Here is a 25,921-nt window from a genome sequence, read left to right on the forward strand (position 1 = left end):
AAGTCAAGCATGCACTGACCATCTTGTATCGGAAAGCGTTTTTAAAGTTTCAATTCTGTGATTTTCATTAGGCTGCAAACCCGCCTTGATCCTCTGCCACCGTGAAGTGCTCTTTTAATGCAAAGTTAAACAACGCTTGTGTGGCAGTAGCCGGAGAGGGGAGGATAGGTGAATGTATTTGTTAAAGTTGGTTTGATTACACCATTCACAATTCCGACAACGCCACCTTGGGATTTTCACCCAAGGAAATATTAACACTTTCAGTTATAGAGAGGACACATAGGTTCGAATACTAATGGAGCAGGAGACGCGGTTTCAAGTTATCAAAAATATACAATTTTATTTGGCACAAGTCACTAATTAAAATGCAGTTAAATACAGTCACACAGGACTGTAGCACAAAGGGGGGAAATGAATTAGGGGCTGAGGCTTACCAGTGGGGGGATAGGGTCGACGAATGAGTGGAAGGATCCCCAAACAAACCAAACTTAAATCACCCCAGTCATACGTGCAGGAAATCAAATCCCGGGGGAGCACATCACACACAAAAGAGAGGAAAACCACCACCTTGGACACCAGCACCACCACCTTCAGCTCTCAGTAACTAAGTAGGGAAACAAGAGGGGAACACAGTTAATGGGGGCTAAATAAGTAAATCAAAGTAATAAACAAACACAATATCAAATATGTTCTCATAAGCAGATAAACATTTGAGAATAAAACAAATCAAAAGAGAAAAGGTTCAGTTAAACAAAATAAACTAGAATAAAATAAACAAACTAATTTAAATCAAGTTGGCCAAAGTAAGGACAAGTTATAGAGGGAGTTAGCCCCAGAGTTCAGTGACGTCCACACTTCAAGTGTCGGCCCAAGCAAGGCAGCAGGAAGGCGTGCAGTTAAAGCAGCACTTTAACTGGTGAGCGAGCCTCCGCAGTAGGCGACGCAAAGTTGGCCAGAAGCAGCAATCAGGAGCCACAATGTGGCAACGGTAGCCCAAACATCCAGGCAGGCTCGACAGCAGTTGTGACGTTACTGCCGATAAACATACATTCTCCGGGGAAGCAAAACAGCAGATGTCCCTTAACCATTGGATTGGCCCTAGGTTTATGAATAAATACAAATACAGCATTAATATCAATAAAAGTAAGGAGGTGGATTGACCAAATAGATTGCCGTACAGCGCACATACCGATCAGGCTTTCCTATCGATAACGCAGAGAGGGGAGAGCTTCATGCTTTTTATGGCTGCGTTGACAGGCTGCACCCGGAGGATCCTCCACTAGGTGAGGTAAAGCAGGGCTAAGTATCAATACGCTGGTAAATTGCAGAACCTTTCCTGAAGCAAGCAATGCCACTGCAACATACCTGCACCGGTGGCGGAAGCAAACACGGCAAACACGCAAGTGGGGCGGGTCTGTGTACCAACAAACAAGAGACAGCCAGCTAGAAACCTCTGCCCCTTTATAGGGTGCCCCCTGGTGGCGACACGCTCACAAGAGCCAAACGAAGAGAATAGGCTTTACAAGGGATTAGGACTCTCATCCTGCTACAATCTACCCCCCCATTTTCATCGTCGCCCCGACGATGTACATATCAAGCCCAGGTTAGCTAACCTAGGCCCAAGGTCTAAAGATGACGGACACAGAGTTAGACATCAGACCAGGAGAGTTTTCAGCCACAGGCGCCAATTCTCCCAACGCTCTAGGGAGATGATGGACATTAGAATGCTGGCCAGCGGTTAACCGTGGTGTCCGTCGCAAGGTCACTGCGCTAAAATCAGGACAAGTGGATGGAGGGATAGCCAAGCGAGGGGAAGGCAATTCTGGCATGGCAGCGAGAGCTACCGAAAGACCGGCCTCAATGGAGGCTTCGTCCGATGGTGGAGGCAGCCACCAAGGGGTTTCTTGGGTCACGACAGCTGATCTGGTAAAAGGACGATTCGAAGCTTAATTTCTTGAAACCCACAGGTCACCATCAAAGGAACGCTCATCATCTGACTGTGGTGAGTCAGGAGGAATTGAGAGAGGGACAGGGACATCATCTGGAGAGTGTGTGCCAATCACAGCTTTCAACAAAGTGCGGTGGACCCGTTTGATTTTGGTCAGGTCGTTTGCAGGTGCAATCGTGTACACCGAACCGCCGTTTGGTGCTTTCACCACTATATACCTGACAGAACTCCAAATATCCCTGATCTTATGGCGCCCTCTTGCACCACAATCTCGCAACCAAACTAACTGGCCTTCGTTCAATGGGACATCTTTGACATGCTGGTCATGGCACCTTTTTCTGCGCTCTGCTGCAGTTTTTAACCTGTCTTGAGCTCCTTCAAAGGCAATTTGCAATTTTACCTGATGCTCCTGAATCCAGTCATGGACAGGACCACCGACTGGATCAGGAACTCTACCCAACAGAAAATCAACTGGGAGCCTGGGCTCTTGTCCAAACATCAACAAGAATGGAGATTCACCAGTTGACTGATGGGGAGTAGTGTTGTACGAATACAGTAGTTGTGGCAAGCAGGAGTTCCAATCCCGTTTCCGAGACACAGGCAGAGTACGCAGCAAGTTGTGAAGGGTTCGGTTGAACCGTTCACATTGACCATTGCCTGCCGGATGGTAGGGAGTAGTGCGCGATTTTTCAATGTTATAGAGGCTGTAAAGTTGTTGAATAAGAATGCTCTCAAAGTTCCGGCCCTGGTCTGAATGTATACGGGCTGGGACACCAAACTTTGAAAACCATTCTGTGACCAGAACTTGAGCCACAGTGGAGGCTCGTTGGTCACGGGTGGCAAAAGCCAAAGTGTACTTGCTAAAAATGTCTGTAATTACAAGGACATTTTCCAACCTACTATAGGTGGGCTCCAAGACAGTAAAGTCAATGGCTAGAATTTCATTGGGTCTAGAAGCCAGCAAGTGTCCCATGGGAGCACGATCCGCTGGTCGAGTGTCCTTGGCAATTTGACACCTTTCACAACTGCTGCACCAATGTACCACCTCAGAGGACATGCCTGGCCAGTAACACCGCTGCCTAAGTAGCTCCAAGGTTCTTTCAATACCTTGGTGGCCATGCCTCTGGTGGACTTCGGTGAGCACCTGCTCTCTCAAAACCGCGGGCAAAAGCAGCTGCAGAACTGCTTCAGCCCCATCAGAGCGAAAGATCTGACGATAGAGGACCCCACTCCTCTCAACTAACCGGTCCCATTGACAGAGCAGTGCCAATGCTTGCCGGGACAACTGCTTCCTCTCATCAGTGCTGGGACGCTGCCTCCTTCTCCAGAACACCAAGAGTTCCTGAAGGACGGGGTCGGCTCGCTGAAGTGCCTCCATATCAGACTGTGTATGATGAGGGAAGGCTATGACAGCTGCTTGGGTTGCCTGTGCCACTGGCAAGGCTTGCCGTAAAGGCAAGGGGAGCGAGGTGCTAGGGAGCATAGCTTCAAGATCTTGCACCCCTGGTGGGTGCTGACGGGACAGGGCATCAGCATTTCCATTACTTCTACCCGAGCGGTACTTAATCTCAAAATCAAAAGACGCAAGTTGGGCTGCCCAACGTTGTTCAGTGGCTCCAAGCTTTGCCGTGGACAGGTGGCTAAGGGGATTGTTGTCAGTGAAGACAACACATTTATGACCAAGCAGATATTCCCTAAATTTCTCAGTCATGGCCCACTTGAGCCCCAAGAACTCCAGCCTCATCGAGCTGTAGTTGGCAGAATTGCGTTCAGTGGGCCTCAGACCTCTGCTGGCATAAGCTATGGGCCTGACCTTACCACCCTGCTCCTGTGATAGCACAGCTCCGAGGCCACCAAAGCTTGCGTCGACCTCCAGAATGAATGGGAGGGAGAAGTCGGCATAGGCAAGCACAGGTGCCGTGGTGAGCTTTGTCTTGAGAGCCTCAAAGCTCCTATGACACTCCTCAGTCCAGTTCCCAGCGATTTCACGCTCTGATCTCCTTTTGGACTTGGTGCCTCCCAACTCAGCCACCAACGTATGTAGAGGGGCCGCCAATTTGGCAAAGCCCTCCACAAACCTACGGTAGTAACTGGCAAAACCAAGGAACGACCGCAGTCCAGAGATGGTAGTGGGGGGCTGCCAACAGGCTACCACCTCCTGTTTGCTGGGATCAGTAGAGACACCCTGGTCAGAAATCACATGGCCCAGGTAACGCACCTCTCGCTGGAAGAAAGCACACTTTGATAGCTTAGCCTTTAAGCCCTCATGCTGTAGCCTTCTCAGCACGACCTCCAACCTCTCAAGATGTTGATCCACGGTGGAAGAGAATACCACAATGTCATCAAGGTATAAAAGCAAAGATTGGCATTGTTGGTCCCCAAAGATCCGCTGCATCAATCTTTGGAAGGTGCCAGGAGCATTGCAGAGTCCAAAGGGCATCCGATTCCACTCAAAGAGGCCAAACGGGGTGCAAAACGCTGTTTTTGACCGGTCTGCTTCTGCAACTGGTACCTGGTTATACCCACTGGCTAAATCCATAGTGGAAAACCAGCGGGCACCGGTCAGCGCATCAAGGGACTCTTTGATTCGAGGGAGAGGAAAAGCATCTTTCCTGGTTTTGCTGTTCAGCTGCCTGTAGTCTACGCACATGCGCAGGCTGCCATCTTTCTTTTTCACTAGCACAATGGGGGATGCGTAGGGGCTGCAACTCTCTTATGATCTGTGACTCAAGAAGTTGGTTGATGTGCTCCTTCACTACCTCGTACTCAGACGGGGGAATGCACCTATAGCGTTGCTTCACGGGGACGTCATCAAGAAGAGGGATGTCATGAGAGATCAAGGTGGTGCAACCTAAGTCCCCTTCGTGAGCAGAAAAGACAGATGTGTGCTTTGTCAAAAGAGACCGTACCTTAACCTGTTCTTCAGCAGGCAAGGAAGACAGGTCCAGAGCATCCAGCTGGTCAGGCACAGAGGGAAAGGCAGCCTGGGATGCCACTCTGGCCACACTAGATGGTACTTCGGTGACACCAACAGGCAAGTTAACCAGCCTAACTTCATCGAGTGTGCCTACCAGTGTGCGGGGATAGAGCAACACGTCTACGGAGCCAACGTTCACAATAGGAATATAGGCGGTGCCCCTTTCCACCCGAACCAGAGCTGGAGAGGCAAGCAATCCAGCCGGAAGACCCGAATCCAAGGGCTCAAATAACACAGTGCCACTTGAGTACTGCTCTGAGCATGTGGCTGCAACAATCTTCATCATGCCACCAGGGATACGACAAGCCTTCCTTCCACGCACTTTTACCCCTCCTGAGACACCAGGGGGGGGCTCCACACTGGACTGATGGCATTTTTGCAAAGCCTCAATGAATGACTGGGGGGATTCAGATACAGGAGGTAAGGCCAACCCATGCTGTCCAAAGAGCTCTTGATAACATCTGCGAATGATGTTCATCCCCAAGATACCAGGGACTGCAGAAGAGACACCACCGGGGGGGTCCTTGACCACCAACACGCCACAGCTTGCCATTACCTTTCCACATAGCTCAACGTCCAGCTCCAAGTAGCCGATGTAAGGGATGGCTAACCCATTGGCTGCCCTGAGCTGCAGCCAGTGACAAGATTGAAGCTTCTCTTGGCCCCAGGGCTCAAAGTGCTGAAGGAAAAAGCTCTCTGTGACGGTGGACACCATGGACCCAGTATCCACCAAACAAGGAACCATAACTCCCCCCATGCTGACATCTAAATGTGGACAAGACGACATGAGCTTAAAAGCTTCTCCTAAGCCTGTGACTCCACCCCCCGAACTGTGGCTCTGTAATTCGGCGGGCGCTAGTTTTCCGATGGCTGAGTGAAACGGCGCTGCCCGCTAGACTGTTGAGCAGGTGAGGACGGTCGAGCACGAGGAGCAGTACGTACCCCATCGCACTCTCTGGCTAAATGACCGGGTAGCTGGCAACGTCTGCAAATGATGGGGCCCCTATAGGGGGGGCGACTGCGCAGCTGAGAGTCCTGGAAATGAGAAATGTTTTGAGTAAGTGTGTTAAGCTGCTCTTGCTGGAGTTTTAGCATCTCTCTCATCTCACGCAGTTCAGACACCTGGGAGCCAGTCACCACCTGAGGACCACCCTGAACTCCATACTGCAGACCAAGAACTGAAGGGACAGAGTGACTTCGGCCCCTATTAGCACCAGGCAAACCCTCCCGCTCCCACCTGATTGCTTCCGCCCTGGCATCAAGTAATGCTGCAGTAGGTTGCCGACGTACAAACTGTTTTAACTCACGTCGCAATGCACCGTCAATGACATGCTCTACAAATTGGTCGCGCAGCAAAACCTCTGCATTAGGCATGTTGTCAGGCGCCCGCTGCTTTACAGATGACATAAGACTAAGCAACGAAAGGGAGAATTCCTGCAAAGTCTCCCCGTCTTGCTGTCGTCGGGAGAAGAAAGCCTCTTGTAAAGCTACGTAATAATCAGAACAACCATACAGCTCTTGCAACACAGCAAGGACTTTAACAGGGTCTTCCCGCTCAGCACTTGAACGGTATTTTATCTCATCACGGGCCTCTCCTTCGAGATGGTCAAACAGGAAAAATGCCTGATCGGATATAGCCAATCGGCGCGCTCTCATACAAGCTTGTATTTCCTCAATCCATTCACTCAAACCTATTCCTGATCTTCCCCTAAACATGGGACATTTCCTGTCTCGGGGCACAAATACCAGTCTCTCCGCTGAAGGGGCACTAGCATGGGAAATAGCAGAAGTTGGCGGAGCAGCAAGGAGAGGTGCAGCACTAGGACCAGTCACCGCCGCAGCCTGTTCCTGCCACAGCCTCTCATTGTCTGCTTTCAACTGGGCAACTAAATCCCTCAATTCTTGTAACTCTTCCTCCATAGCTACACCGTTCCTAATTTAAATGGGGAGATAGTGCGACAAAATGGACAGGAAATACACGATAATAAACACCGTGACTTACCCAAAGGTCCACAAGAAACCAACTGCTGTTTTGCTTCGGGAATACAATAACACAATTAATACAGGGTAAACTAGCTTCTAGCAATGGCCACAATGCAACACTAGTAATAATACAAATAATTGAAACTGTGGAAATTGATGTGAGATATTGTACCAAAGAACTGTGATACATGTAAAAGGGCAGAAAGAGGTCTGTTGAGTTTCCCTGGTAATTATCAAATAGTAGCAGTTAAGTGAATACTGTTCAAGCAATACCTGTGTTTGTGTTTTATAGTGATTTCGCTGTTTTGATCCTTTCATAAATGTGAGGACTAAAATGGCGAGAGACAAAGGGCTGTAAAAAATAAGTTTTATTGCAGTGGGGGAGGTCGAGGTATGCAGCACAGGGTGAGTGGGCCAGGGGAGAGGAAATTCTGTTTGAGATCTCTGGCAGGCCAGGTTTTAAGGAAATCTATGTATCTTGAATGAGTATATGTGTGAGTTTATACATTCCTGTGTGTTAATAGTTGAAGGAACAAAAGGTACATTTTTCCTCTCCAATATAGAGAGGTTTTTTATAGATTTCTGAAACAATGTTCCCTTTTTCTTAAAAATAGATGAGCACAATAGTTTTTTCTTTGACTGTTTACCTGTTTATCAAAAGAGTGTTTTAAGCTATTTGTGAAGAAGGAAGATGCAGAAGTAAGGGTGATTTCTGTTTGGAGTGTAAAGATTATCCCTGATAATGTTTTCTGGGTTAAACCATCGATAGGCTTTACAAATGGGGAGGGGCATTTTCCTTGAGTTTTAATGGGGTGCCTTCCCAACACCTGTGGCTTTCAAAGCTGCCAGAAGCTGATTTCCCTGTGAGATAGCGTTTTGGTATCTCCCCAATGAAACGCCACCTCTTCTTTTGTATTAGGGAAATGTTTTAATGGTGGTTGGGCCTCTCTTCATGTGCTGACAAGACGATAGGATGTCCGCAGGGCGTGAATAAGGGCGGGAGTACTCCACACATTGCTTATATGATTCTTTGAATTGTATAAGTAATGTATTTTGTTTAATTAAAACGGATTATTGTTTAACTGGTATCCTGGTGTCTTCTAATTCCTTCCCTGTTATGATTTCAAGCAGGACTCGTCAAAACAACACGCGGTGAGGAGTTGGGTTGTAAACACCCCTACCTCGCAACAAGTGGTGACCCTGCGTTAGCGAGTGGGAGTTCACAGGGAGTCACATCAGGAGCCAGCGGACGAAGCAGTCCAGGGCGGCACCTCGAAATACTTCTGACAACTAAAAACAGAGCTCTATACAAAAACACAGGTAAGCACGGATACCCGTCACGGATACCCGTGAATCTGTGATTTGGATATATTCAAATTTTTTAGAGTTGTCAGGAATATTTCTCAGTGTCATAGACTTTATGATAAAATAATGCAATGCATATATTAGTATAGGTAGGTAACGACGGACTACTGATCTGATAAGATAGTGTAATGCATACATTAACATAGATAGGTAACGACGGACTATAATTGTGGTATAATTATGCAGTACATATAGAATAAAGTAGGTAACTTTGGACTACTCTATGATGATAAAGCAAAGGTTGAGGATGCTACACGTGAAGCGACGAGAAATGTAAGAAAATGGTGCAGGGCCCCGTTGGTTTTTAAAGAAATCAAGTCGGCAATTTCAAGTCGGGGAAGTCCAGTGGGTTTCATAAGAAATGATATCCATCCAGGGCGAAACTGAATAATACTTCTTCAGCCTCATAGGACGCTGGAGTGTATTATATGTTATAAATCCAAGGGAGAGATACGCAAATTTCAAAAAGCCATTTTGAAACGAACGGAATCTCGTTCTCTTGTTCTGTGGGGTTATTAATCTAAGAAGCTAAACGTGACGTTAAAGGATTCTGTTGACCTGGGTTTCGGCTCCATGAGGATGTCACATAGCTGAAAAGCCGTGTCGAAGCGCAGTCTAAGGTCGCATTATCTGTTGAAATAAACATCGCACCAAAAAAGCTCGATAGACTGTACGGGGAATCATTTTATGTGAATAACTACTAATAAATAAGGGAGAAAAGGTCAGATAAATACGCAAAGTTTAAGCTGGTTGCTCTCAGAAGCATCTTTCCCCTCAAGTGAGGTGGAACTGGTGAGGTGCCGCCATCTGGTGGAGCTATTTTGTAGTACTTCTTGCATTATTACATTCCATTTGACTGGCGCCTTTAATCCGAAGCGACTCACAATAAGTGCGTTAGACTAGGAAAATAAAAAATAAGAACACAGGATAATTGAAATATATATCTGGGTTAATAGAGCCAAAACATTTCAAGTACTACTCAACTGCCTTTCGGTAAGCCAGTCCGTTAATAGCATTATAAGTGCTTCTGGTAGTACTTCTTGATTAATATAATATAATATATATATAAATATACATCATTCAAAGTGGGGGTGTAATACTTCAGTTTTTTTCACTCAAAATAGTTACACATTTGAATTAAGGGCAGGACAGTTAAATAAATACATTAACTACGTTAGGAGTAACGACGAGTATTGTCCAATATATTAATAAATAACACTGAACACATAGCAACCTAGTCAGATAAATAAGATATAATCACCATGGAGGGACAGTTTAAAAATAAAGATTTACACGTCCCAATTCCCGGAAGTTTCCGAGAGCAAATGGGGACAGACTGAGAGATTGATTCTCAGTGGACTCAAACAGGGAGACAAGAAAAAGGCTTGTGCCGACCTTGGGTTCCTCCATAAAAAAAATGATAGAAGAAGACAGAGTGGGAGGAGATGAAGCTCTAGGAAATTTAAGCTCAGCTCTAAATGTTTATGAACGACAACTTGTAAAAAACTGGGTGACCTAAACCAAAAAAGCACGGATTAGTAGGCCGGAGGAAACTAAACAAAGAAAAGGAGGAGTTAGATAAAATACGGAGGCTTTGTCATAATGCAGCACTCGCCATGAACGGAGTAGCTGTTACCCACTTCACAGCTTTCCTCTGAAAAAGGAGGGAATAACATTGAAGATTAATAGATCAATGTGTCGTAGATATTTAAATAAATAAGAAACATTGCATTGTGAATTTCGTGGTATTTGTCATTTACTGAGAGGTTTACTTATATTTCGAAGGCATTTATTGCATACAGTAACGTTGAGGGAAAGTAATAATACTGTTTGCTGAGTATATGAAGCAGGTTAAAGTTTGATTCAAATTGAACATAATAGTGGATTATTCCACCTAGTGTTTTTATAATATCATTAGTAGACATTAATTGTGTTTGTAAGTTTATGAAGAAAGAGTAGAAAGTAAACGGGAGGTTGTTATGAGTTTGTCAGTCAGAATGAATCCGTTAAAGGGTTACGCATGACAGAGGTGTTGCACAAACACACCGGTGATTGATGAGAGGAAACTTGAGCCGGCAGCTGCAGGGCACAGGGAGGAAAGAGAAAGACAAGTGGATGTTTTGAAGTGTTCAGAGAGAGTAAAACTTGTTTCTAAATAATGTCATATTGTTTTGTGAGTAAACATGAAATAAAAATATATTTACTAGATATAACAACAACATGCTTAACTAGGTTGACAGAAAACTGCTATTAACCAGTTTCAGCAGCTACTGTCATATCTGTGTTCTAAAGAGAACATATGTTGCATTTACAATTCATATTAAGGAAGTCCACAATTGATACCATTAAAGACCTTTTGTGGTTTCAAATTAAAGAAGATTTTAAAGATGAAGTAAGCAGGACTTCAACTAGACAAAAGAGATTTTACAATGTGGTTTTACTACTTTTAATGGAGTAAAGAATCTGGGTAGACTACTGCCATTGATTTGTTTTAACATTCACATGTCCCCAAACCTGTGGCTGTCACCCCTAAAAGCAAGTCCCCGCTCTGCCAGATACTTGACTACAGTGACAACCCTCTGCAGCACCTGTGTCCAATACTCACACTCCTCATTTAACTGTTTTTTTAGTTCTGAATCCACTGTTCCACGGTCAGCTGTCTGATTAATGAAGGATACCATGGCTTTCCTGTGCATGTCACAGCTTTCATGTTCGTCTATCCGTTCATTTGCGTGCTTCCAATTAGAGTATCCCACGCTGCCAAATGACGTGTCTCTCTTATCGCCAAATAGTTTGCATGCAAAGCAGAAGACACTACCTCGGGATGGTGAGTAACATAGCCACTCCCTGAGCATATACTCCCCGTTACCCAGCTTGCGCTTGAATAAGCTTCTGGAGAAGTATCTCTTCTGATGCTTGTACTGCTGCTCTGAGGCAGAGAGGTCAGCTTCTCTGTTTTGACACAATTACGGACCCATTTTTGCCCAGTAGAGAAGCACCTGTTTGTCCATGTTGTTGCCCCAGAGACCTGGGTCAGTGCTGTAGGGGTCGTCTAGTTCTCCTGTATCCTCGTTTTCCCGCTTGTCTTCTCCACTCTGCTCTACGCGCACCTGGTCCTTTCCTCCAGATGAGTGCGGGCCTCCCTTGTGTATTTGTCTGGATGCCGTTAGCTCCCCTCCATCTCCTCCAACAGATAACGTCCCTCCTGTCTGTTTTTCCTGTCCCGCTACTCCATCGCTATCAGAACCAGACGGCCTATTTGGCTCCGAGGCCCCGCAGCCGGCATCGCCACCACCGCTGCCGCTCGGTACAGAACTAATCTGTCCTTCCTCCTCATCCAGGTTTACAGGTTTAAAATAACCTGTAAGCTTCGGCATTTTGTGTAATAGCTGCTTGTCTCGAAACTCCTTTTCCCTCAACAATTTCCTTTTCCGAGCGCCACTCTCAAACTTTTTCTTCTCCGACATTCTCTCCTAAACAACCTTCATCTGTCACTCAATCACTCGCAATTTGAATAAGTCACATGTGAAACATATTCTCATTCTGATTGGCTGTTAAGTGGTGCCCACTGACTGTTACGGAGTCAACATTTTTGATGCTGTTGTTATGCCTGCTGTGACGTCAAGTTACTCCGTTCTCCGCTTGTAATTATGCCGTTACAAGCTTCAAAGTTGTATTTATCATCTGAATTTGCCGAAACAAGTTTAATATTCTGAAAGCCAAGACTTTGTTTATTTGAAATCAGATGAAAACAAACTGTAACGGACCCTGCCGTGTTATCTATGATTACTATATGCAGGGTTCGTACGGGTGCTTGAAATCCTTGAAAATGCTTGAAATTTGACGTGGTGTTTTCAAGGTTGGGAAAGTGCTTGAATTTTGGGAATGGTGCTTGAAATTGAGATAAAGTGCTTGAAAATGTAAATGCTTTACTTTTACAATAAATTGCTGTCTGACTGAATAGTTCGCTTTTTAGATTAAAAGAAAAGAATTGCTTCGCTTCTACATAAAACAGCTCCGCTGCGGCCTTCCCGCGCTATGTAGAAGTATAAAATTGAAGTATTATACAAGTAAAACTACATTTTGTTTTAATCCCATGTAATTGTAGAATGAACACAGTCTTCCTTTGAAGATGTATAAGTCAGGAGTCTTGAGTAGTCAAAATTACCTAAAATCATTGTACACATTTGTAAATATTATTTTCCACTTGTTACCATTGTGAGTCTATTTCTATGCAGCTCTGCGTGATTTTGTGGCTACAATTCAGGCTAATACACTACCAGAGGTGGAGAAGTACTCAGATATTGTACTTGAGTAAAAGTAGAAGTACTCAGAAATTGTACTTGAGTAAAAGTAGAAGTACTCAGATCTTGTACTTGAGTAAAAGTAGAAGTACTCAGATCTTGTAGTGAAATTATAAGTACTCAGATCTTGTACTTAGTAAAAGTAGAAGTACTCAGATCTTGTACTTGAGTAAAAGTAGAAGTACTCAGATTGTGTACTTGAGTAAAAGTAGAAGTACTCAGGTCTTGTACTTGAGTAAAAGTAGAAGTACTCAGGTCTTGTACTTGAGTAAAAGTAGAAGTACTCAGATCTTGTACTTGAGTAAAAGTAGAAGTACTCAGATCTTGTACTTAGTAAAAGTAGAAGTACCAGAGTGTAGGAATACTCTGTTACTGTTAAGTCCTGCATTCAAAATGTTCCTCAAGTGAAAATAGAAAAGTATTCTCATCAAAATATAGTGAAAGACAGTAAAAGTAGTCGTTGTGCAGATCGGTCCATTTCAGAATAATATATATGATATGTTTTATAATGATTGATCATCAAAGTGTTCTCAAAGCTGGTGAAGGTGCAGCTAGTTTGAAGTACTTTGTATACTGCAGGGTAGCTTGCGGATTTACTCCAAAATCTGATTCAACACTTGATTAGATTTCACATCATTCATCCACATCTGTGAAGTAACTAAAGGTTTTAAATACATGTAGTGCAGTAGAAGTACACCATGTACCTCTGAACTGTAGTGTAGTAGAAGTACACCATGTCCCTCTGAACTGTAGTGGAGTAGAAGTACACCATGTACCTCTGAACTGTAGAGAAGTAGAAGTACACCATGTACCTCTGAACTGTAGTGGAGTAGAAGTACACCATGTACCTCTGAACTGTAGTGGAGTAGAAGTACACCATGTACCTCTGACTTGCGTTCACTACCAACCTAAAAGTACCTCAACAATGAATCAATAATGTATTGAAAAGTTATTTGGCTGATTGTTTTATATTGGCTCAGACAGGTTATATGGGAGGCCTAGTCTACGTACAGATCACTAATTTTAAAATATTAAACTTAGTTTTCTTTACTTTAATTTTGCATCCTCGTGTAGAATGCTATCACGAAACACACATTTGGTTGTTTATAGCATAAAGAACATCTGATTTAATGTGAGGTAGGGAAATAATCATTTGAGTATGTGTATATAAATATGTAATTTACAACAGCTGTAAGATCCTTGAAAAGCTGGAAAATGCACCTTGAAAATGCTTGAAAAATACTTGAATTTGACTTTGGAAAAGGTGTAAGAACCCTGTATATGCCTTACATTCATAATTTCAGCGGAGGGAGGGGAAGCGGCGCTGTGGAAGAGCAGAGTGGCGAGGGAGAACTGTCTTCTTCCCTTTACAAGCTTCAAAAATGTATTTATCGTGTGATTTTGCAAATAAAAGTTTCATATTCTGAAAGCCAAGACTTTGTTTATTTAAAATAAAAAATAAACACCCGAAATAAAAAACAAAACAATTTGAATTTATTTGTATTTATTTTTGGCTCATGATAGGCCCCCAATCTCCGTAGGCCCCTGGGCTTCAGCCCAGGTCAGCCCGTGCATTAAGGCGGCCCTGCTTGTTCCCATGAATAAATGACAGAATGCAAGATGCTTTACCTGTCTGCCCCTGCGCAATGAACCATGGTCAACCATGGTAGAACATGGTTCATTTAACCATGGTATAACCATGGTTGACCATGGTAGACCATGGTTGGGATATGGCACCACAGTCAACCATGGTAGAGCACTGATATAAACCATGGTCTACCATGGTCACAATAAACCATGGTCTACCATGGACATAAACCATGGACATAAACCATGGTCCACCAGTACCATGGACATAAACCATGGTCCACCAGACTGTAAATAATATAAATTAATACAAGCTTTTCAATAGTTTTAAGCATTTAATTTTAAAATATTTGTATAGATCATGTTAATTGCACTTAATTTCATCTACAGTACACTGTCACTGAGTTGCACACACACTCATTACATGCTCATTAAACAGTTGGTGAAAATGTACATTCACCAGGTGACGGTGCCTGCATGAGCCTCATTAGAATGATTGTCGACCATGGTTTCTGTAGAACATGGTTTCTTGAGACCATGGTGGACCATGGTTTCCGGAGTTGACATTGTGACCATGGTAGGCTGACCATGGTTGACCATGGTGGACCATGGTTTCCGGAGTTGACATTGTGACCACGGTAGGTTGACCATGGTAGACCATGGTTTCTTCCCCATGGTACTGTGACCATCATGGTATTTTGTGGTCAACCATGGTATTACCATGGTTGGCAATGGAATACCATGCTGACCATGGTCAACCATGGTTACGTTTCGCAGGGGTGGTAGAGAGCGTGATGCGCGAGCTGCCACGCCAAACAATTTACGCTGCCACGCCAGGCTGCAGCCACAAGGGAGAAGCGGAGGGGAGGGAGCAGATTTGTCTCCTCCACTTAAATAGCAGGTGAGCTGGCATGGTGCCAAGCAGCGTCACAGAGGGAGAAGACATCTGGTCACACCAATATCCAGTAGCTCCTCCATGGTCACTGTTTTCTGGACAAACATGTGCCGTGTCCCACCTCCATGTCTTGTACGGACCTGGTAACATTTCCCTTTTTCAAAGTTGAATTGAAATGTATATATAAGTTGAATATTTCCACCCTCCGTGTGTCTTTGGAAGCATGTTTATTTCCAACACCAGGGCCGACATCAGGGTCTGCCTTTTCCCTATAGTCTGTCTCTTATTTTCTCCATGAGAGATGACTTAACTGTTGTTCGTTCTCCCGACTTAACTGTTGTTTCGTTTGTCCCCGTTCTTTGCCGACAAAAGGCTCGGAGTGCAAGTCGGTCCCCATATCTCTCAATATATTGCCCCAACTCCTCATCAGTCATGACATTTATGACGTTGATCTGGAGAAAGCAGGAGAAATGTAAACAACGTTACCATACTAGCAAGTTAGCAAAATGAGGCTAACGAATTGGCCTATTGGCTAAAAACAGTGTAATGCTAAATTTAGCTGTAAGTGCATGCAACGGGTAAACAGCAGAATAAATTACCATGTCATCTTTCAGTTGATTGACGATATTATCGGGTATATTTATGTCCACCTCCCCTGCCATCGTTTATGGGTTGGATGAGCTAAAAAAATGCTACCTGAAAATATGAACGGAATATGCCCTTCGGAGTTAATGTTCTTATTATAAAGTCTATAATTGCTAATATACCAGAGTCAGAGCCGTTTTGACCCGAGTTAATCCCTGCACTGTCATTTAAACTCATCAACATAACCGTCTTCCGTGAACAGGTGGTCTCATAGGCCCGCTGCGTCCTCCTTTGTGCAATGTTAGTTTCTCGAGCACACGAGAAACCCGTTATCCCGAGTTTTTTTTTCTCTCTCTCTTTTTAAATATTTGTTCCATGTCCCTTTAGCTTCTTGAGACATTAAGTGTCTTAATGGGAGCACAGAGAAGCATGTAAGACTACAACTCCACCTCCTGGTCTCAACATTGGTTTGTCATAGGGCGGTGGTGGCGAAGTCGATAGGGACTTGGCTTAGCAACTGGAAGGTCACCAGTTCAAATCCCGTCAAGACCAAGTGCTACCGAGGTGTCCCTGAGCAAGGCACTGCTCCCCGGGCACCGTTCAAAATGGCAGCACACTGCTCCTAACACTAGGATGGGTCAAATGCAGAGAAACAATTTCCCCACGAGGGATTAATAAAAGTACATCTTATTTTATTTTTTTAAACTATAAAGTAGAATTTGACCATGATTCTACAAATTTCACATCAGAAAAGTTAGTGACAGTGTGTCTGACAGGCAACCCTCTGGATTGGCTGTGACTGCATCCACTCAGAGTGTCCGATTCAGAAACGTGACACTTACACTCTTTACGTCACAAACAAAGATGGTGGATGAGAATAGACCTATAAAACATACAAAACGATAAGCAATGCGTCAGAATCAAGGTGAAACTACCCGCATATTTAAAAACTTTACGCACATCCGTTTCACCGAAATAAGTAAACGCCTCTCAATGAAAAACTTAAGAGTTGTTTATTGCCGTTTCTGTAGTTTAAGAGGAAAAACACGGTATGTCTCTGGCTCAAACAGCTGAGAAGTTATGACGCTTTGAACACAACGTGGTATTTGGGATCGTATACGGCCCCGTGGGTCTCAGAGGGTTAAATCATTTTCCAACAATAAATAGCTTTTTCAAAAAAGCTAAAAGAGACAAATTAGGCCAACAACCACAAGGAACAGTGACGGTCACGGAGCCTGAGGATGTTGTTGAGCTAGCGAGCAATGTTAGGATTTTGATGAACTTATACCAGACTTTGCAAAGAAAAGGGCAAGGAAGAAACACTTCTGAAAGGTAAGATCCATTGATTTGAGGGATTGTCTTACAAACACACATTCTCTCTCTATTGCTTACATACACACACTCACACACACACACACACTCACTCACTCACTCACTCACTCACTCACTCACTCACTCACTCACTCACTCACTCACACACCACACACACACACACACACACACACACACACACACACACACACACACACTCATTCTCTCTCCCTCTCACACACACACAATAATATATTCTATCACATATACTGATCACTTAGTTGAGTAACCACATACTTTCTATCGCTCGAAGTGGAGTCGAAAGAGAGGAGTTTTCAGTCTGCGCCAGAAGATGTGCAAGCTACCTGCTCTCCTGATTTCAATGGGGAGCTCATTCCACCATTTTGGAGCCAGGATAACAAACCCACGTGTTTTTGCAGATGGGAACTTGGGTCCTGGTGCAGCGAGCCGTTTGGCCGATGCAGAGCGGAGTGCACGTGCTGGGGTGTACAGTTTAACCATGTCCTGAATGTAGGAAGGGCCAGATCCATTCACAGCATGGTACGCAAGTACCATTGTCTTGAAGTTGTTCTAGCAGTTACTGGAAGCCAGTGAAGTATATCCTTGTCTTGTGATTTTTGACTGAAAAGGAAAAAGGTTAGACCTACTTTGGTTGAACTATGTAGCTGCGTCCCTGCTTTTGACAAATAGGTGTGCGATTGACATGCCAGATTGAATGAAAATGTAAAATATTGTTGGGTTGTTGTAGGTGTTGGGTAGGCGCGTTATTCCGTGTTGGTACGTGGGTTGAGGGGCCCTGAGCTCTCAGTGCCCAGGGGCCCTTGGAGGTACTAATCCGGCCTTGCTGGGATTAACTCTGTATTAAATTTAATCATGGGACCCTGTATCATCAATTTCATGTTTTTAATTTAAGTTTATCTACAATCTCTGAGCAGAGTTTCAGCTGGTGGAGCAGTTTTGACTGCTTTATTGCATTACTTTAGATCGATTAAAGATGTAAAATAGAAAATAACAGTTTGTGTACTCGCTTCAGAGACCTAAGGCATCAGGTAAAACCTAGGCTAACCCTAACCCTTTTACAGATATATTCAATGATGGCTTTCCAGGATAGAAGATGGTCTATCATTACACCCAAGTTTATATAGAATAATTCTGCATTGTAGGTCCCAGAGATAGCCAGATTTCATTAGAATTGTTAGCTGCTGGGGGGGCGGGGAGGATGGTTAAGAAGCCAACACCAGTTAAGACCAAAGTCTCACAATTTAGAGATCAATGTAGCTTGGAGACAAGGAACACATTTAATATCTAACTTCCATGTTATTGTTACAAATATTGCTTTGGCAGTGAACAGAGCTTGTATTTTGTTATAAAATTGCTTCATGAGAGGGTTTTGATTTATGTTATTAGCATTTCATGTTTTGGTAATTTGGTAATGTGGTAAGTTAATGTGTTCAAACAGAACACATTAATTTTAAATGAACAACAAACCTACAAGACTATGCATACATAGGAATCATATTGAATAAATGCACATACTTGATTTAGGTAGGAGTATATGAAACTAGGAATAATCTGGATATTTCTAGAGGACAGAGCTGTTGAGTCTCCTGACAAAGCTGCTAGTGTTCTTCTGTCTGCAGGCTTGCTGGCCCACAGAGGGATGGCATTGTTTTATCATGTAATGCAACCAGTGATCTGTTCAACGATAGCACCCTATGTTTGGTAAAGTAAGACATAGGTGTATCACAGCCACCATTGGGTCACCTTAGCTCAGTGTAGTGTTCCACTGAGTCCTGTTGAGAACAAATGAAAGTAGAAAGTAGAAAGTAGAAACCAACTTTTTTATGGACAGCATTCCAGTGAGAAAAAGAAAGAGGAAATCAAGAAAAGGGGAAATTCCTTTTGTAAAATGATACAGTGCTCTGCATCTCTGTCTAATAAAGTGCCATTTTCAGCTTTTCCTGTTGCTTTTACAATTATCATTTTGGCGAGGGCAGGTTAAGGTTAGGGTAATGTTGTGAATCGGGTGGCCCATGGTGGTGGTGGGGTTATGGTATGGGCAGGCATATGTTATGGACGACGAACATAGGCCACTCGATTCACAACATTACCTAGGGTTACATGAAAAATGGGAGCAAAAACAAAAGTGTTGCGTTTATATTTTTGTTCAGTGTATATTTGTCTGATAAAATGTTTTAATAAATGTGCATGCAGGTGAATTAAGATAATTTGTAACTAAAGGCAGCTTGTTAAAGAGATGGGTCTGGAGGGCCAGGTGACTGGTCCACAGACAGCAAAGAAATGGGACAACTTGAAAACAAAATACAAGGTAAAGCAAATCACATGGCTGGGCACTGTGGTGGGTTAGTGTTTGTAGATATTATACTACAGACTTAAACTGGCGACACCAGCCTCCTATATTATAATGTGAATTTGCTTAGTTGTTTACACGTTTTAACATTTAAGGCGTAAGCAATTACACATTTCGAATTAGTACATTTTTTCGTTTGCTGTGCATTTATATACCAACTAAGCACGCGTATACTAACAAAGCACTTATATACTAACAAAGGACTGGCTTATCTAAAGCCAGTTGAGATAGCACTTGAAATGTTTTGGCTCTATGAAACCTGATGTACTTATATGATTCTGTTTTCTTCAAGTGTGTATCTTCTTGGTCGAATGCACTTATTGTAAGTCGCTTTGGATAAAAGCGTCAGCTAAATACAATGTAATATAATTTCCCCCTCACTGCCCTTTAACTAACAGTCTGTTATCTGTGTTGTCAATAGGAGTTAAAGAATCCCCCAACTGGGACAGGAACAGACAGGGGAGAGGCCTCAGCAGCTACCTGGCCATGGTTTGAGGCTATGCATGAGGCAATTAGGGGAAGGCCATCAATTCAGCCTCCCACCCTAGTTGCCTCATGCCCGTTGGCAAGCCATGGCCAGACTGCTGCTGACGCCTCAGCAGTGAGGAGGAGCTCACTCCTTTCAGTTACTTTCAACGATATTTGTGCTTTAAATGCAAAATAATGACTGTTGTGTAATGCAAAATGACATACCCACTCCAGTGAAATATATCAGCCAAATGTTTATTTAACAACCAAAAACTTGCCTCAGCGGGCTTTCTAATGTGTACAGTTTACGACACCCTCTGTCCTTAGACCATTGCAGCCAATAAGGAACAACTCCCAAAAAAAATACAGGGGGAAAAGATGGAAGAAACCTCAGGGAGAGCAACAGAGCAGGGATCCCTCTCCCAGGACGGACAGACGTGCAATAGGTGTCGTTTGTACAAATAAACATGACAAAAATACAACATAACGGGGTGAACATCAACGATGCTAACGTGAAGCATGTCAAGGAAGTTGAGTATCTGAAGTGTAATTTTTGTGTAGTTTCGGGTTAATAATGTGGCCTTTTTGGCAGTTTAACTAAAGGTGTGCGGCTGCTACCGTGAGGAAATATCTGCCTGAAATTACAATGGGCTTCAATGGAGGAATTTTGAACATTTTCATCACTTCATGTCCTCAAGAGGCATTTTGTTGAATTATTTTGCTTAATTATTTGTCATTTTTCAAGCTACGAGATGTTTTCCTACGTTTATCATGAAAAATTATGTCCCAGGAATGTAGGGTTTGGGAATTATGTCAGTTTTAAAAAGATATATGAAGGCACATTTCAAGATTTCTTACCCTCTAGCTGTGACATCACGCACTCTAGTTAATGTTAAAATGTGAAGAAAACCTCTAAAACAAGGTCTGAACAATGTTTAATATCTCTAAACGTAAGAATCAGATTTAAAAGTTGTTTTACACGAATAATGTCAGAAAGATTTGTAACATTTTAAAGTTGGAATGAGGTTTCTGAGTGAAGATTTGTTGAAGTCTGAAGATGTCCTCCATTGACTTCAATGTTAAAAATGTGATGTATTATGGGATGTATCTCTGGAATTATGAAAGTTATGAATGAGAAAAGTAATAGCCATCGATTCCCGACCGAGCTGAACGTTTTGGTGTTTGAACGGAGTTTCTGCGATGTTCATTGCGGGAGGAGAAGAGGGCCAAAATACTGGCGGAATAATAATAAAAAAATTTCGTGCGTAGAATATCAGTGGGAATGCTGTTAACAGCCAGAGATACATCCCATAATACATTAACATGCTGTTAACAGCATTCCCACTAAATGAATGATTTAAAAAATCCATTAATATACTTACTATATAAAGAAATAATCATGGTCATTTAGGTGTGGAGGACGCTCATGTGGGGCTGACACGTGTGCTGCCAGTCTGTCCCTATAGTGCTGACCAGCATGTTCATCCCTCTGGACAGGTCCCTGTGGTGGTAGCGGCACTGGATCCCCTCCCTCAGTTGGCTCCAGGATGTCTCCAGCAGTGAGGCAGATGTTGTGGAGCACTGCACACACTGCTATCATCTTGGGGGAAAAGGTGTGATACACTTCCAGGGCCTTGAAGAAGATCCCTCTCCACCGTGTCTTCATCATCCCAAAAGCCCTCTCCACAACCGATCGGGCTCTGGCATGGTGTCGGTTGAAGCGCGCCTCCACTCTACCCCTCAACGGTTCCCGGTACGGTGTGATGAGGTTAAGAGGCTCCCTCAGGCACGGGTAACCTCCATCCCCCACAATGTAATGGCCAGCTCGTGGGTAACAGCCCCTCACAAACACCGGACTGTTCCTGAGCACCCTGGTGTCGTGGACCGAACCAGGGTAGCCAACAAAAATGTCCAGGAATTTGCCATAACTGTCACAGATTCCCTGAAGCTGGACAGAGAAGAACAGTTTCCTGTTCAGGTAACCCTGGGCATGGGGGCTATTGGGAGCCTTGATGCGGATGTGGCATCCATCTATAGCTCCCACACAGTGGCTGAAGGCTGGGCTGTTGGTAAGGCGATGAAAACCATTGCCAACTTCAGCACACTGTGCCTGTGTGGGGAAATGGATGACCTTCTCCAACAGACATAATATTGCCTCACACATCCTGTGGACAATATTGAAAATGGTGGTCTTGGGCACATCAAAGACCCTGGAGACAACTGAATAGGACAACCCATGTGCCAGCCAGTAGACCACCAGGAGGACCTCCACATGCTGAACCCAGCCATGGGTCTTCTCCCTCCTGAGAAGGGTCATCCGGGCCTCTATGGATTCCCTCGACAGGCGGTTGTCAAATCTAAGATCTTTGGACTGATCCATATAGATTGTTACCATAGGGACATGGTGGTTGGGGTTGGCGTACATGTTGATCCTCTCCTGTAGAAGAAAAAACAGGTGTAAATAGTAAAAGTTTGAAATACATCAAGATTGTGGTTTTCCTTTTTTGATGCATATTTGTTGTGTAAGGCAAGCACAAGTTTGCTATGAATAACGAATACTAGAAATATGTTTGTTGGCTAAACCATAAGACCATTTTCTGTCAGAAAGCCCTCAAAGCTAACTTCACCCAGGTACACAGAACATATACAGGAACAATTTCAGCTATACTCTTGATAGTATGTGCAATGTAAGCATGCTCTGTAATCCATCATTAAAACCAGTATCAGAATCCACTTACAAAGGGTAAGTGGATTCTGATACTACTGCCAGCCTCTGCAGTCGTGCTCTCCTCTGAATATTTGCTCTGTTGTTTTGCAACACAGCAGCCATTTCTGCCATCTTGCTCTGAAACTGTGATACTGCCCACCTGCTCTTATATAGGACACTAATAGGGTCATTGAGCAACATACTATTCAGCTGGGTGAATATTGGTTATTGTTGGGCCTGTGGTAATTTGATAGTACTATCTTTGGGTAAACAACTATTTACACATCAATAAGCCAATACAGCTTCAAATGTAATTGAAACTTTTGGCCATATTTTAATTCAACATGTTATAAACTTAAGAATGGTGATATGTACAGCAATACATGTGTAGGTCTAACACGGTTTCTATCAATTGTTTTGTATGTTGCCAAGAGGGTGAGCAACAATTATCAATGTGACAACGATTTTCTTTCACTTTACTTATTTGCTTTAATTTCAACCTTAATGAACAACATATTGTTCGCTGTTGCACACGTTCATAAAGCATAAAACAACACAATAACAGCGCTTATTAATGATGCGCTTACAGCAGTCCGCTTTCGGAAAGTTGTAGTTCAGCAGACGCACATTTATGACGTCCGCTGGCGCATCATAAACACGTCGGATAGTGAAAGTGCAGTCGGATTCTCTAAAGCACCGCAGTCTCTTCTCCTAAATCCTTTTTAATTCTCCTATCCACTATCCCTTAACCCCGTGACGTTTCACTCAGAGGTCAAGGAATAGACGATAGGGTTAAAACTTAGGAGCTGATTTTTGGAATATTCGACTGCAGCCCGAGCTGTCCGACTTCAGGCGAGCTTGTTGAGACGTCCCTCGGCTGCGATCGGCTATTCTCGTCTACTTTCAAGGCGAGCCGCAGCTCGTCTCAAACAAGCCTCCTGTCTCCTAAAAATTACATTCCCACGGAACTAAACTGCATTCTCAATTACGTTTAGCTAGAAACATATTTTCTCCCACGTTACGTTTCTTATGAACGTATCTTAAATACGTTTATTTTCTTCATATCTTTGCCATTTATTGTCTTGCTTATAATAATGATAATAGTCATTTATAAATATCATTTTAGAGCACACATTTGAAATCGAGAATCGGCCTCAATATATGGTTAAATTAAAATCAGTAGGCGAGGCTGTAATTTCGCCAGCTGTTACTCTCATGAGCGAGGCAGAAAATAATAGTTTTAACATGACAAAACATGTGTCGTTTATTGCACCTCAAACATTAAAGGTCCCATGTCATGCTTTTCCGGTTTGTACCCGTCCCCTTGTGTGTTATGAAGGTTTTTATGCATGTAAACGGTGTGCAGAGTCAAAACCCTCAAAGTACACCCTGTAGCGAGTAAAACTCTAACACAGAAAATACCTGTGTATGCTGCCCCAGAACGCCTTGTTGGAGAGACGTCATTGTCCATTTGATTCTTCCGGGTACGCATGATGTCATCCGTACCCGGAACGAAATGGACCAATCCGTGGAGCCGTTACGTTACGTCCGCGGAGCCGTTACATTAAGCCCCCGCTGATTGGTCCAAATTGACCAATCCACGGACTTCCTCACACACTCAGTGCATGCAGCTCTGCTGATTTCTCCTCCCTGGCTGCAGGCTGATAACAGACAGTTGGGATCGTGGCAAAATTGTCTCTGCAGACCCATTCTCACAGCGTTTGTCAACCTTTTTCTTACTCAATATCAAGCCACACTTATTGTGTTTACTTCGGCTGTGACTTTGTGTGTGCTCAGGGTGAGTTTGGCTGTGTTTCGCTAAACAAGAAAACCACACCTCCACGGAGCTCAGCGCGATTCACAACGTCCCGACTGGTCCCGACCAATCGGAGCACACTGGGCTCACAGGGAGGGGGGGGGGCAAGAGCTGCAACGAGCCGTTTAGTGAAGAGAGTGAATACTTCTGAATACACGTACTTTACAGAGATGCTGTATGCGAAACCAATGCGAGTTTGGAAAATTGCACAGTATAAATCTATTCTAGTAGACCTCAACAATGGAATTATGATCAGTGGAAATGGCCATGACATGGGACCTTTAACACAAATCCAGAGTTACAGTAATGTTCTTATTGGTTATAAATAAGACATCTTCTTGGATGTTTAGACTAGCTTTACTAGCCAACTGTATTAGCCAACATGCAGTACCTTCACATCTTGTTCTGCTAACATCTATGTCCATAGATGTTATACTGCCGCCTAGTGGTAACATATATGCATTGTAACTAAGCATAAACACCTATCATTACATCCCCTTTCCAAACAGGTCAGTTTAACATATTTCTTAATTATAAAGCTTCTGGAACATACAGTCTTTAATGTAAACATTTTAAACATTCCAAATGTCTAAACATACTGTAAAGAAAGTATAGCCGTTTTTAACTTGCTATTTACTCTAAATAAAAGATCTATTGTTAACAAAACTTATGACACAAAGATCAAATAAATGCCAACCATGCTCTTTTCTTAAAGTCACTTATAACTGCATGTCAACAGTTTATTGTTCTATAAGTCTGTCAGGTGGTTTTCTATGTCTTGTGGATGTTCTCAGATCTGGTGCTTCAGTTACTGGGGAAGGTGAAGGAGGCTCACCATGTTGCACGTCTGGTGTCTCCTCAACTCCCTTTTCAGACTCGGTCTCCTGACCAACTTCCTCAATGTTCTCCTGAGTCTTCAACAGTCTTCCTGTTTCTCCGAAGCACTTGTCCATTCTCCGTTTTCACAGTGAATGACCTGGGACCCACTTCACTGAGGACAGTTGCTTTCCTGGTCCAGGAATCAGGACCCTCAATTCTCACAACACCCCCTTCCCGAAGAGGTTCCAGTCTCCTTGTCACTCTGTCATAGTTCATTTTCTGTTTGAGCTTGAGCTTCACTCTCTTATTATCCAGCACCTTCTTGTCGTTGTTGTAGTTTGAAATGTGTGGTACCGACACATGAGGAGCTCAGCAGGGGATGCACCACACTCCAGCGGTGCGGCCCTGTAACTCAACAAAGCCAGGTAAGGGACAGTTTTACCATCACTTGCCTTTTTCAGCAGCCTTTTAACAATTTGGACCCCTTTTTCAGCCTGCCCATTGGCCCGTGGATACAGTCGGCTAGAGCAGGGCCGCATCCAGGATTTCCTAAATACCAAGATCCCAACATGTCAGGGTGGTTCGGGGGATACCCCCCGAGATTTTGGGGATTTTCATGATCTATTTAGGTGCTTTTTAAGTGGGGGGGTCATACATTGGATGATATATTGATTTCAAACCATGTCAGTGGGCTGACAATGTCAGCATCAATTATTTTTGAAAGTGTAATACATGAGAATCAGTTGATTGTTACTATTAATGAT

The 25,921-nt window shown here is 43.6% G+C and overlaps 1 protein-coding gene across 1 annotated transcript; it reads right to left on the reverse strand.

The window, feature by feature from the left end:
- Positions 1-11,239: 11,239 nt before the first annotated feature.
- LOC139432943 (putative nuclease HARBI1) lies at positions 11,240-25,291 on the reverse strand. Its single transcript, XM_071201771.1, has 3 exons — positions 25,151-25,291; positions 21,289-22,252; positions 11,240-11,634 (listed from the first exon to the last, which is right to left on the reverse strand). Exons 1-3 carry the CDS (start codon positions 25,289-25,291, stop codon positions 11,240-11,242), a joined length of 1,500 nt encoding a protein of 499 aa, XP_071057872.1.
- Positions 25,292-25,921: the final 630 nt, after the last annotated feature.

This window comes from Pseudochaenichthys georgianus, chromosome 3 (assembly GCF_902827115.2).
Source record: "Pseudochaenichthys georgianus chromosome 3, fPseGeo1.2, whole genome shotgun sequence".
In the NCBI taxonomy this organism is placed as follows: domain Eukaryota; kingdom Metazoa; phylum Chordata; class Actinopteri; order Perciformes; family Channichthyidae; genus Pseudochaenichthys; species Pseudochaenichthys georgianus.